Raw genomic sequence first — 12626 nt, forward strand, 5'->3', positions numbered from 1 at the left:
CTCCGCATGCTAGCTAAAGCTGCCCTCCAAAAACTACAAGTAGTAGCAACAGCTAGCAAGTCACCCCTTGTAAAACATGGTTTAGAAAGGAAGAATGGGGTCGCTGGTTTTAGCTCAGCGGTTAAATCGGCGGCCACAGTCCCCAATGTGGCGGCCCCGGATTTGACCCCCACCCTGCCCCCTTCTCCCCATTCTCTCTTCCCATGTTTCGAACACTATCCACTGTCCTCTCTGTAAATAAAGGCATAAGAGGCCAAAAAATAAACTGGGTTTTTTCTCTTGTAATGTTTATGTTACCTGCTAAGGGACTATGGACGTACAGTAAATTTGCATTCTCGCTAACTAGCATGTTTATATTCAGTCTTATTCTACTAATGATTATTGCATCCCGAGCCTTATCAAATAAACAAATACATTTTCATATTGACTTCAGGAGAGTAATACTAGGTGTAACTAAAAATGCCCATGGATTAAATGTCGTTATCCAGATACAGATCATATATTAATACCAGGTGTAAACGGGGCCTTAGACTCTAACACAAGTCAATCTCCAAACTGCTGGATCCTACATTTCCCATGACGTAACCAGTGGGATCTTTTCGTCAGCCCCCACTTCCTGGTTAATAACCACTTCAATCAAACTCCATCCCCCTAGTTCTTAACAGACTTTTTGATCTGGAGTCTCCAAGTGAAGCCAAGATATAATTTCTCAGACTTGACTAAGCTCCTCCAGAGTCACAGGGGAAGTTATAAAAAGGTTTCACAGACTGAGAAGTCCTCCTGAACGGTGTGAAATCAGTGGACTGCCCCTTTAAATGAAATATTTTCTTACATTTTAACCCAAGTTTTCCTTCTTTGTATTATCTATAAAGCACTTTGTATCACTGTTTTGAAATGTAATATATATTCCTTATTATGATTAATAATATTTTTACAAAGTGAACAAAACACATTATAATCTCAGATTATTTCAAATATTAAAAAGATTTAGTAGCTTTGAGAAATACTGTTTCTGTACACCTAAAGTCGTTGTTGTTCTGGCTTTACTCTGTGTGCCGATAAAACACGTAGATTGTATTTAAAGCAGTGATTTGATTGTTGATTTGTTTGGCATCTCTTCAGATGTGATGGCTGTATTATAAAGGATGCAAAAAGATGCATAAATCATAAAGATAAGAACCTTTGTCAGTCAAAATATCTTATTTGTCACTAAATGATTGAATCAGATTCACATAGGTCTTTGCGTGTACCCTGTATCCAACGGTCATAGATGGCAAATGATTCAACAACATGCTTGTTGCTCGTCACAGGCTTCACCATGAGGGGATTTTGTGCTTTTAAAAGCCTTTTTGTCTGCAGCAACTAAAGCGAGAAGCCAGTGTGCTGCTCGTAGCTGGGAGAATTATGAATCCATCTTCATAACCAGTGTTTCACACATCTGCTCTCACTTCTTCTCATTAAATAAGGAAACTCATTAGGTTCAGTATTGCCATTGTTGTGGCTTAGATTGGCTTAGATTTCAGTCAAACTGTGCAGATGATTCTCTGCACACATTGGTCCTCACGCTAAACTGATTGTCAACTTCTGGTACAGGCAAAGTTCGAATATGTGCAAAGTTTTTTAAAAATGTTGTGGGATGAAGCCTCCAGTGGTCCGGCTGGATCCACTGCAAAGCTTCTCTTCAGGGGGTTTGTAGGAGGATCTGAATCAGTCTTCTTACACCCGAGTGACCATCATGAACTCTGGTCACTTTGGAAGTGGCAGTCAGGATCCATAGCCGTGGCCGATAGACTGAGGGGAGAGAAAACGGTTGAAATTATGACTTATCTCATTTTTTAGCTCCATAACAGTGCAGCTTTAAAGGAATAGTTTTGGAAAATAGGTTTATTTACTTTCTTGCAGAGTTAGATGAGAATATCATATCTCCCAAATATCACTCTCATGCCTGTACAGTACTAAGCTAACTGAAGACTAAGCTAACAAGCTTACTAAGCTAACTGAAGCCTCAGCTAACAAGCTTAAATAGCTAACTGGATCGTAAGCTACCAAACTTACTAAGATAACTGGAGCCTAAGCTAACAAGTTTACTAAGCTAACTGAAGCCTCAGCTAGCAAGCTTAAATAGCTAACTGGATCCTAAGCTAGCAAACTTACTAAGATAACTGGAGCCTAAGCTAACAAGTTTACTAAGCTAACTGAAGCCTCAGCTAGCAAGCTTAAATAGCTAACTGGATCCTAAGCTACCAAACTTACTAAGATAACTGGAGCCTAAGCTAACAAGTTTACAAAGCTAACTGAAGCCTCAGCTAACAAGCTTAAATAGCTAACTGGATCCTAAGCTACCAAACTTACTCAGATAACTGGAGCCTAAATTAACTCGTTTACGAAGCTAACTGAAGCCTTAGCTAACAAGCTTAAATAGCTAACTGGATCCTAAGCTACCAAACTTACTAAGATAACTGGAGCCAAAGCTAACTCGTTTACTAAGCTAACTGAAGCCTCAGCTAACAAGCTTAAATAGCTAACTGGATCCTAAGCTACCAAACTTACTCAGATAACTGGAGCCTAAATTAACTCGTTTACTAAGAAAGCTTAGGCTCCAGTTAGCTTAGTACTGTTAGCATACAGACTGAAAACAAGGTAACAGCTAGCCTAGCTCTGTCAAAATGTCCCTACCAGCACCTCAAAGACTAACTAACACATTTTAATCTTGTTCATTAACCACACAAAAATTGAAGGGTAAAAATTACAATTTTCTTTTTTACTGGATGGTGTGCGCAGGAGTATTTCTTGGCAGGAAGTGACTGGCAGGCAACCAGAGAGGAGTCCAGGAAATAACCGCTCCAGGCCAAGAAATAGTCCAGAAATCCACCTACGTAAAACAGCTAACTGTCATGAGTCACTTTTTTTTTTTCAATCTTTGTACTAAACCTTTGCTCCTAACTTTTAACTCATCCAGGCTAGCAGTTCCCACCTGTTTCCAGTCTTTGTGCTAAGCTAAGCTACCTGGCTGCTGACTTTACCTACATATTTAGCCTACAGGCATGACAATGGTATCAATATTCTCAGCTAACACTCAGCAAGAAAGTGAATTTACTTATTTCCAAAAATGTTACTTTAAATTCTACATTTTCATTATGCGAGAAAGAACAGCTTAGAGTTGCACACAGACATTCACAAGATCATCTGAAGGAATAGCATCTCTCAACACTTTGCCTATGATTGGTCTTTAATACATTCGTCATCATGAATGTGTCGCTTTTATATCTGTGAAACACCTTGCAAACCAAACTGCAGCCAGCAGCCTGCAGTCCACTTTAAGAGTTTAATGCTGGCAAAGCAGGATTAGACGTCTTCCCTAACCACACACTCGTATTTGTTGAAGAAATCTGCTGTGAAAGAGTTACAATCTCACAGCAGACCTAGTGCAGAAACATTTCTATATATGGCCTGGGTTTTCAAGAGGCTACTTTGTTTCTTTGCTCCCTGCTTTAGGATCTAAAAGAAGAAGGTGACAGCGTATTTCAAGGACAGCAAATGTTGTCTCTCTTGAGTTCATCTCGGTGTAAACACGGCTCACACACGCAGCCTCCTCACCTGCGTCACAATCCAGCCCACATGGTGCATTCACGACGCGGAGCCCTGCAGAATTACTGTGACGCCGCCGGTGAGTCACACAGTCAAGGTTTTCTAGTGATGAATGCGTCCTGCGGTATAAAATCAATCTTTTCATGGTAAATAATATTCCGTTTCAGTGTTGAGGACTTGCTATTCCTTCAGAGACAGGATAGATTAACCTCTGTACATGAATTTATCCAGCCCTGGATTATTGGGATTATTCATCCTCCCATTCTCAGACGTGTGCAGCACATGGTGAAATGTTACCGCAGATGTGACAGAAAGGTACTTTTAAAAGATGAGAATAGGTGAAGTGTATGACAGCGGCAAACTTTTCCCCCCCCTGCACTGGCTTTGGCAATGCTTTGGATGTGATGTAGGAATGATGCAAACTGTTTTAGGACATGACTGGTTTAGCAAATAGGGATGATAAAAGACGTAGACACAGGCACAAACCTGGTCTGTGAGGATTCGAGGCTTAATATCAGGAATGGCACCCCCTCTCAGCTCATCTTCCACAGCCATGAGTCTGACAACAGGGAAATAGAAACAAACAAACCGGTTGACAAAAATAGAATTAGGAAGCCGGTGTTCTTTCAAAAATTTGATGTAGGATTATGCGGCCATATGATGATATTAAGGTCTTGACATGTTTCTCGGTACATTCAGCTATCCTCGGAGCTTCCTGACGCTGAATCTGAACTGAACGGGTTGAGACAGTTCAAATTCAGCTGTTCAGATACAGAACTTGTGAAATGAGTGTGTGCAGGGCAGTTCAGTGTGTGCACCCATCTGCTGCTTTTGTGTTTAATTTAACTGAAGGAGGCTTTTTACAAAATGAGATGAAGGTTTGAACCCTGTGCACTCCAGTTATATAAAATACTCAATTTAAATACATTTTTAATTAGGTAGGACTTCCACTTTGTCGCAATGTAACAGGTCTTTCCTGTACAGGTGACTTGCCTGTTCTAATTTTCCAATTTCCTTGAATTTAACCTTGTTTCAAATCACGTAGGTATTTTAATGGGCTACATTTAAAGGAGCAGTTCCACATTTAAGGAAGATGCGTATTTGCTTTCTCTCTGACAGTTTAATGAAAAGATTGACACCGCTCATTCGTCAGTGCATTAAAGGTACCCTGTGGACTTTTTGACCCACTGGTGCTAAAGAGGGAAATGTTGATGAGTGGGCCCATAGACTGTATAAAAAGATGGACGACATGACAGCTCCCTAAAAGTGAAGCAAAAACATAGCGAGGGCCCCTCATGACTGGCTGCAGTATAGGTCATAAAGGCGGGCTCCTCCATGTTATCAGATGGGACATGAGTCAAATCATAACAAAATAAATCAAATAAATGTTTCTCAAACATGGTTTCTGTCATTATAGTTAGTTCTTATCATGCTGATTTACGTCCAAGTGTTCATTTTTCTGACATGTTTATTTTTAATTAATTATTTGATGCTGTAAAAAGGATGATTGACAGCTCTGTTGACAAATGCGGCTCCTGCAGCCGATCTGTTCCCTATTAGCAGAGTAGAGGAGGATCGGCAAGAGGAGACATAACTAAAACAATCACTACAGTCATTGAAGTTTACATATCTGTGAACGTCTGCTTCAGACCAACACAAGAAGCTGTTCTGCTCTTAAATACACCGGCGTGCGGGATCCTTGCTGTTTTTTTGTTTTTTTTGGCTCCACCTGCCAATCTCGACTGTGCAGACTCTGACTCCAAATGACGTCACCATCACAAGATGGCAGCGCCTGCCTCTGTGTCTATTTTAGCTTCAGTTTCGTACAATGAGAACACATGGAGACACGTCGTCCATCTTTATATTCAGTTATTGAGTTTGCCCCTTGTTTGATTCTGTTTTGTTCACCACTTGCATCGGCTCAAAAGCCCTGTTTCCATCCAAATGTAGCAAAACTTTTCTGAAAATCTGCAAAAGAAAATGCACAAATTCCACTCACTGTTATTATGTTAATAGGTCAAATCATGATTAACAGCTGATTGCGCTGATACTCGAATCAAGTGCCATTAAAGCCTTCCAGAAGAAGAGGGCATGAAGAGATTATGTATTAAGAAGAGTCAATGCAGTTAAAAACACTGTGGAAATTTTTAATGAGTTACAAAGGGTGGGTGAGATTAAAGTCTTGTGCATTATTTGCATGATTTATTCTCTGTTTTCATTGCACTTGGTCGCACTTTGCTTTGATTGATACACAAACTTCTCCACCTCAGCAAAGAGTAAAAAACTTCTGCATTTCCACTCAGGTATTTCTTAATGAAAACTGTAATGAAACAATATAAATGTAATGTCAACATAATCTGTGTTTGTTTACAAGAAAACTCCACAGGGTACCTTTAAGTTTTGAGCTAGAGCTAGGGCACTATCTGCAACTAAAAGCTCCCTCATTAACATGTTGTAACCTGCTTGATAAATCCATACACACACATCAATGTAAAAACAGGGGGGAGTTATTGTCAGGCCAATTGTTTTCCCCGCTTCCGTTCCTTATGCTAAGCTATGCTAAGACTGTTATCATTGGCTCGCCATCTTCGGACATAACACTATGTAGCCCCTTTTATACTGCCAGTTCAAGGCGGGAATATTGCGCCTCTGTTATGCCTCGTCTTCTATGTAAAACGCTGTACAAACGCCTTTAAAAGTCTAGACCCCGAATATAAGATGATCCCACTTTTTCAGATGTATGTCAAGGGGAAAAAAAAGTATTATATTGGGACCGATGCGGTGAGTGGAGAATTTAAACTTCATCATGTTTGTAAAGCATGTTTTGATATGTTGTGTTAAGATCAGATTAGAGTCTGAGATGTTAGTAAAGCTGGTGAACACTTCCTCACCTTCCTTCACTTCTGCTTTCATGTATCTTTTTTTGTAGCACTCAAGCATTTGCTTTCCCTGCTGTAAACGCTACCTTGCTGTGCTTTATAAGCTGCAGAGCTTGTTGTGATGAGGGGAATATCACTGCCTTTCCCAGCTTTATGTAGGGCATACATTTGAGACATGCTGTGGATTTTACGCCTAACAAAAAGTTTGATTATTATATACTAAGTTGGGAGCAACTTGTGTGTGACAAGTCTGATGTAATAGAGAACGCCAAGCAGTAATTGGCACATCCTCCCGTCTGCCAGCTCTGCTTCAACCCGAACACTAATCACCTGTTGATGATGCCTTTGATTTGGGAGTCCTTCTCTAGCTGCTGCTGCTTCAGGCGGCGCTCGCTGTCTTCCAGGCGGTTCTGATACTGCATCAGGATCTTGCTCGTCTGCTGTTCCTGCGACACAAGCCTCTGCTCGTACTCTTCAAGCTTGCGATGAGACATCTTCAGCCGCTCCTTCAAGGAATGTATCTCTTCTTCGTACTCTTTTACCTGAAATAAAGACAAAGTCACTTCACCTGTATCGTCACCGGTGTTCTCAGACACTCCTGAGTGACAAGCGTTTTTATTAAGACAGACACAGATCTGTCGCACAGCTCATTTTTGCCAAGCAGCAAGTGGGATAGATGTGCAGACATAACTGAGGAGGAAGTGTGGTAGGCTTAAATCTGTGCTATCAAACATTTCCATGCTCTGTAATAAGGCTTGTTTCTTATATGGAGAAGAGTGTGGGAGTTGTTCATCATCGCAAACGCAACACAGAACAGAGGAGGGTGAAACAGTCAGGACGTATTCTTCTTCTGAAGTGTGTGTGTGTGTTTGCTTTACATAGTTTTACATGCACAATAAGACTAAAAATAATAATAGTTTTTGCACTTTACCACTCAGGAAAGTTCCATTAATCTGACTTCAGTGTTTGCTCATGATTAGCAACTAGCTAACAATAACATCTTCCTTGAGCAGGCGGTGTTTTCTTTCTCTTTTACCGGGTAAGCTCCCATGACTAGAGCCCTGTCTGTCTTATAACATCTGATTGTTATTCACTGATATAGCATCATGCAGATTAATCAACACTGACATTTAACCACATTAATGCAAACGTGCAAACAGCTAATCTGCACCTGTAGTTCCACCATGTGATGTGTATTCACCGTACAAGTAAGCGTTTTTTGCGCTGGCAGCACCTATTTTCTAGAGATGGACCGATATGGTTTTTTCAGGGCCGATACCGATTATTAGTAGTCAAGGAGGCCGATAACCGATATTTGAAGCCGATATTCATTTGCAGTAAAAGTGAAAATATTGGCGTCAAAATTTAGAATAATACAAACTCCAACACTTAACTTTGTTTAAATGCCTTTAAGCATATGCATCAGAGCCAAAATAACCCAGTTTTAAATTGATCTCTTATCGGCCGTTGGATTAAAAAAAATAAAAAAATATATATTTTTTTATTATTTAAAAAAAAAAATTGTCAGAATGCCGAATATCGGCGCCAATTATCGGCCGGGCCGATTACTATTTTCTTCTCAAAACCAAAGCAGTTCAGCGTCCTCAGCAAAAAAACGCCCTCAGCATCAGCTGTTTTTAGTCACTGTGCTCTCACTTCAAAACAGTTCCACTTCTGGAACACCGCCGCGCTCGTCAATGTCACTTCCCCTCTTACCAACCAATCAAAATCAAGAAGGGGTGGGACTTTAGGTATCAGCTTTGTCAACAACAATGGCAGAGGAGAAGTTAATCCTTTTGCTTTTTCGAGGGTATAATATCCAGGTGTAGAGCTGCTGCTGATGTCAGGACACGATTCCTTTACATCGTTTTCATATTAAGCGTACAGAGCGATTTAAAGCTGCTGTGGGGAGTGTTTTTGCTGGTTATGAAACAGACTGAAATGAATTGTGATAAAGAAGCGCAAATCTACTGTCATGTTTGCATACGTGACATTTGTTATTATGTTGCAGCTTTCTCTTTCATGTGCTAATTTAAGCTTTTCTGTGAAAATACAAAATTTCAGGCCGATTCAGGGAAGGTAAGAGATCTTAATCCTTAACTTTATAGAACATGCACTCTGGCAAAAGACAACAAACAAGACTTAGGATGTAGGTGAGGACAGCGGACAAGCAGCGGAGGAGCAGCCCCACCTGATCCCTGAACAAAGTATCCAGAGCCGTATAGACAGAGAGTTGCGACAGTGGAGGTACAATGTGCTCCATGATCCGCCATTGCGATGTCGCAACACTCTCTCTCTACGGCTCTGAAAGTACCATCACATACAGACCCAAGTGACCCTGGCGGTCAGCCAAAAATACTAACGTCAGTCTGGTTTGGTGTACTTGAAGTTTAAGGGCATTTTAACTGATCCAATGTAGTTTGATTTCAATCCAATTAGACAGTTTCCTTTTGAATCAGTTTAAAGAAAAAACAAACAAAAACGTTTTTTCATCCCAACTTTAAATACTCTATCCTGATGTATGTTTTCATAAAAAGCACCTTAAAAAGGAGGCAGTAAAATACAAAATCAGCTGACCCTCTCGAGTCGTGACTCATCCATGCTCTTGGAGTACTCCTTCAGCTGGCCCTCTCGGTCCGGCCGCAGGCTCTCGATGTCAGCAGAGAGATGAGGCATGTTGGACACCCAGGCGACTGTCCGCTCATTGAGGGCCGATGTGGAACCCTGAAACCAAAACACAGGTCAGTCAAGCTTTGGATTTGTGACTTTATATTGAATATTCTCTTATATTTTTCAGGTAGAAATACTTTTCTACACGGTTTTGTATCATTTTAAATCAAGGATTGTAGTTGGATTGACCTTATTGCCTGGTTTGAGCAAATGCTGCTGCGGCGGCTGCAGTTGTGACTGAGGCTTCTTGGAGTTTTTCGTTGGCGTGTCCGTTGACACTTCCGCAGCCGCCGACTGGCCCTGGTTCTCTTTGGCGGAGCTCGTCTGGTACGGCAGCCCGGGAGCCGGACTGTCCGTGACGCCCAGCTGCGAGTCCTGCTGCTGCTGCTGCGTCTGCTGCTGCTGCTGCTGCTGTTGCTGTTGCGACTGCTGCTGAGTTACCCGCTGTTTCGGCTGACTGCCACTGAAGTTTGTGTCGGAGGAGTCGAGGAGGAGGTTCCTGCTCTGCGGGCGGACCTTGGGAGGAGTGGCGGTGGCTGGAGTGTTGATGGAGCGCTGAGACTTGAGGTGTTGAGGCGGGGCGATGGACGACTGGCGGACGGGATGGACTGTAGTTGGCGGTGTGGCCAGAGAGGCGGGGGTGCCTGTGCCAGTGGTTGTTTGAGATGCGACGCCCATCATGTGCTGCTGCTGGAGAGACTCCTGAGAGGAGAGAGAGAGGTCACAGAAAAGAAAGGACAAAAGTTGATGAATTATGAATTATGAAAGGCAATTTGAGGAGAATTTGAAAATATCAAACTTCAATGCACCCCAGTGTTAAAATGCAATTAAACACAAAAGCCCACATGGATTTGACCCAAGATAAATGAAAGAATCACACTCACTGCACCCGCTTGTTTTACAAGAAAAGTCCTTTTTTCTGTTAAAAAAATGCTTGTTGATTTCAAAAAACAATCTGGCAGGGCAACGCAAGAAACCTTTTCAACAATGCGACCAATTAAGGGCATGAAAAGATATTGCAAAGAGTTGATCTACAAAGACACATATAAGTAAGAAGATGAATAAATAGGATGTAACAGAAGAATAACAACCAGGGTGTAACAGTAGTGCAAGACCCAACTTCTATTTAATAACAGTCAGCGGCAAAAAAGCCTGATTAAAAAAGAACATCTGGGTTTTGTCTCAGAGAGGTGGTGCATAAACACCGAACTGATGTTTAGTTTTTAATGATTTAGTGATGAACTGATGCAAAGAGAGAGAGAGAGAGAGAGACAGGCAGACAGACAGACAGCACCTTCCCTGACACATTATCTGCATTAATGAACAGCGGACCTGTGATGTTTGTTGCATTAAGGCCCACGCAGCAGGACAGAACTAGCTCAATAATAGACGACGGTTTAATTAAAAGCTCTTAAACAGACTTGTTGTAATAAACTAATCAAAGTGAACGATCTGCAGCAGCCGAGAACGCCATCAGGCCATCACAAAGACACACTTTCATTAAAAGCTTTGCCTAAAAAACACAAGAATCTGACTGAGCTTCATCAAACCAGTGACGGTTTAATTAAAGTTTATGATGTAACTGTTGTGCTTTTAATGATGGTACTGCACACGCTCAAACTCAGGGGTCCCCTCTGCACTCAGAGATGTAATTGTGCAGTACGCAGATGGTTAAAGGTTGTATAATATGGTGATATTTGGACTATTTGCATTTCTGACAGTGTTGATTGACAGCTAGTTTTTAGACGTGTTGAAACAAGAACACACAGCGTGATTGATGTCAGGCATCCTACACAGTCCAGCAGAAATTATCCAGCTTCAGCGTGGTGTCTGCAGCGCATCGAGAAGAGTCCCTTCCATTTGCTTGTTGTGCTGCCTAGAAGAGAGTCATTTTCTTTCTTTCTTGTTGGCAAGAATGCAGGTTTTCTTTTTACATTTACTTTGGCTAGTATGAAAACTAAAGTGAATCTAATAAATCTGAATGACGCAATTCATGCAAACCTTTTTTAAGTGCTCAGTGGAGGTGTTGAAATCACACTGAGAGTAAATGACAGGACTCTGAGTTTGGCTTGAAACACGAAAAGACAATCCAGGTCTTTTTATGAAAACTGAGAAAAAGGAATCGTCGGCTGTGACTGTTATCAAAACATTTCTATCCCCGTTGGTGATCACACTGTCCTTTTATTGGATTTAAGAGATTGCAGTCTATTACGGCAGTCCTGCCATAAATCATACCTCCATAAAATCCATCATGTTCAATTTCCCAGAGGGATTCGTTCAACTGTATGATGATTTTGGAGCATTATTGTGCCATCTCTTATTTTTTTTTGTTTATTTAAAGATTATTTTTTTGGCCTTTGCTTTTATTTTTAGGACAGCTGAAGATAGACAGGAAATGTTGGGAGTAGAGAGCGGTGGATGACATGCACCAAATGATCTGCAGACCGGGAGTCGAACCTGCGATCAGTGTGACAAGGGCTGTAGCCTCTGTACATGGGGCGCCTGCTCTACCAACCGAGCTAAACAGCGCCCCTTGCCCTCTCTTATTGATGTAAATGGGATGGACACAATAACAGAAACAGCCTTCAGTGTAATTCAACACAACTAACAGGCAGTGTAAACTGTTTCAGGTCTGACCGCCAAGCAACCAGCAACAACAGCCACTGTTAGCAATAAACAGACAAAAGGTCAGTCGAGTTTGAAGAGTTTATTTTATGATTACAGATCAGAGTTTATCGACCAGCTAACTCGTTCTCTACCTGGTGGTGCCTTTTAAGATGCAACGAGGATTGTTCTGCGGTTTCAGATTTAGGTTTGGGTACATTAGACTGCGCTGTCACAATACCAGAATTTCATACTTCAATACGTTGCGCGCAAAAAAAAAGGATACTCGATACCTGCTTCGACTCCACTGCAACAAAAAATAAGTCAGAGAAACTAAAAATGTTTCTGTTGCTGTGTTTGGGGCATTTCTGGACGTTAGTCGCTAGGCAGCGGTGTGGAGCTCAGCCAACAGCCCGCAGGTCGGGACTACATGAAAACGTAGCATCAAGGTGACATGGCTGTCTCTCTGCTCTGCAACAGACACTGTCTAACACTATCTATCTTTATGAGACGTGAAAAGGACTTCACAAAACGCCTTCATTTTCCGTTCTGTGAATGAGAACAGTCCGCTGTGACGTGCTGTATAAGAGCTCCAGGTGTGACGGAGGGTGGAGCAGACACACACACACACACACAGTGGACTTATAAAAACTAAACCCTGTACCTTCCTGCGGGGTTGTACGGAGGTGTAGGCGTGTTAGTTTGTTGTTTATAGCGTAACCACTGTGGAACTATAAGAAAATAATGCTTTATTTCTCTGTTTCACTGCTTTATTTACATTAACGGCGCTCGCTCTCCTCACTTCCTGTCTATGTCGCTCGACCACAGCTGTTCTCTCTTTGTTGCTTTGGGTTGAGACAGAGCTGTGGTGTCACATCCATAAAC

The 12626-nt window shown here is 41.6% G+C and overlaps 1 protein-coding gene across 3 annotated transcripts in view; it reads right to left on the minus strand.

Annotated features, from left to right (window-relative positions):
• Nucleotides 1–515: 515 nt before the first annotated feature.
• The window catches only part of syngap1a (synaptic Ras GTPase activating protein 1a), a 47860-nt gene continuing 35749 nt past the window's right edge, over nt 516–12626 (minus strand). For 2 of the 3 annotated variants that reach the window (XM_069680979.1, XM_069680978.1), the window contains exons 16-20: nt 9327–9839; nt 9045–9191; nt 6798–7009; nt 4075–4147; nt 516–1791 (exon numbers count right to left, since the gene is read on the minus strand). In XM_069680979.1, the coding sequence (XP_069537080.1) occupies nt 1765–1791; nt 4075–4147; nt 6798–7009; nt 9045–9191; nt 9327–9839 (972 nt within the window). In that variant the 3' untranslated portion in view covers nt 516–1764. The remainder of the gene's footprint in view (nt 1792–4074; nt 4148–6797; nt 7010–9044; nt 9192–9326; nt 9840–12626) is intronic. The other variant, XM_069680980.1, reaches the window with a different exon arrangement.

Source organism: Semicossyphus pulcher, unplaced genomic scaffold, assembly GCF_022749685.1.
Source record: "Semicossyphus pulcher isolate SPU_LCO1_2020_fin unplaced genomic scaffold, fSemPul1.0.p SCAF_5, whole genome shotgun sequence".
NCBI lineage: Eukaryota > Metazoa > Chordata > Actinopteri > Labriformes > Labridae > Semicossyphus > Semicossyphus pulcher.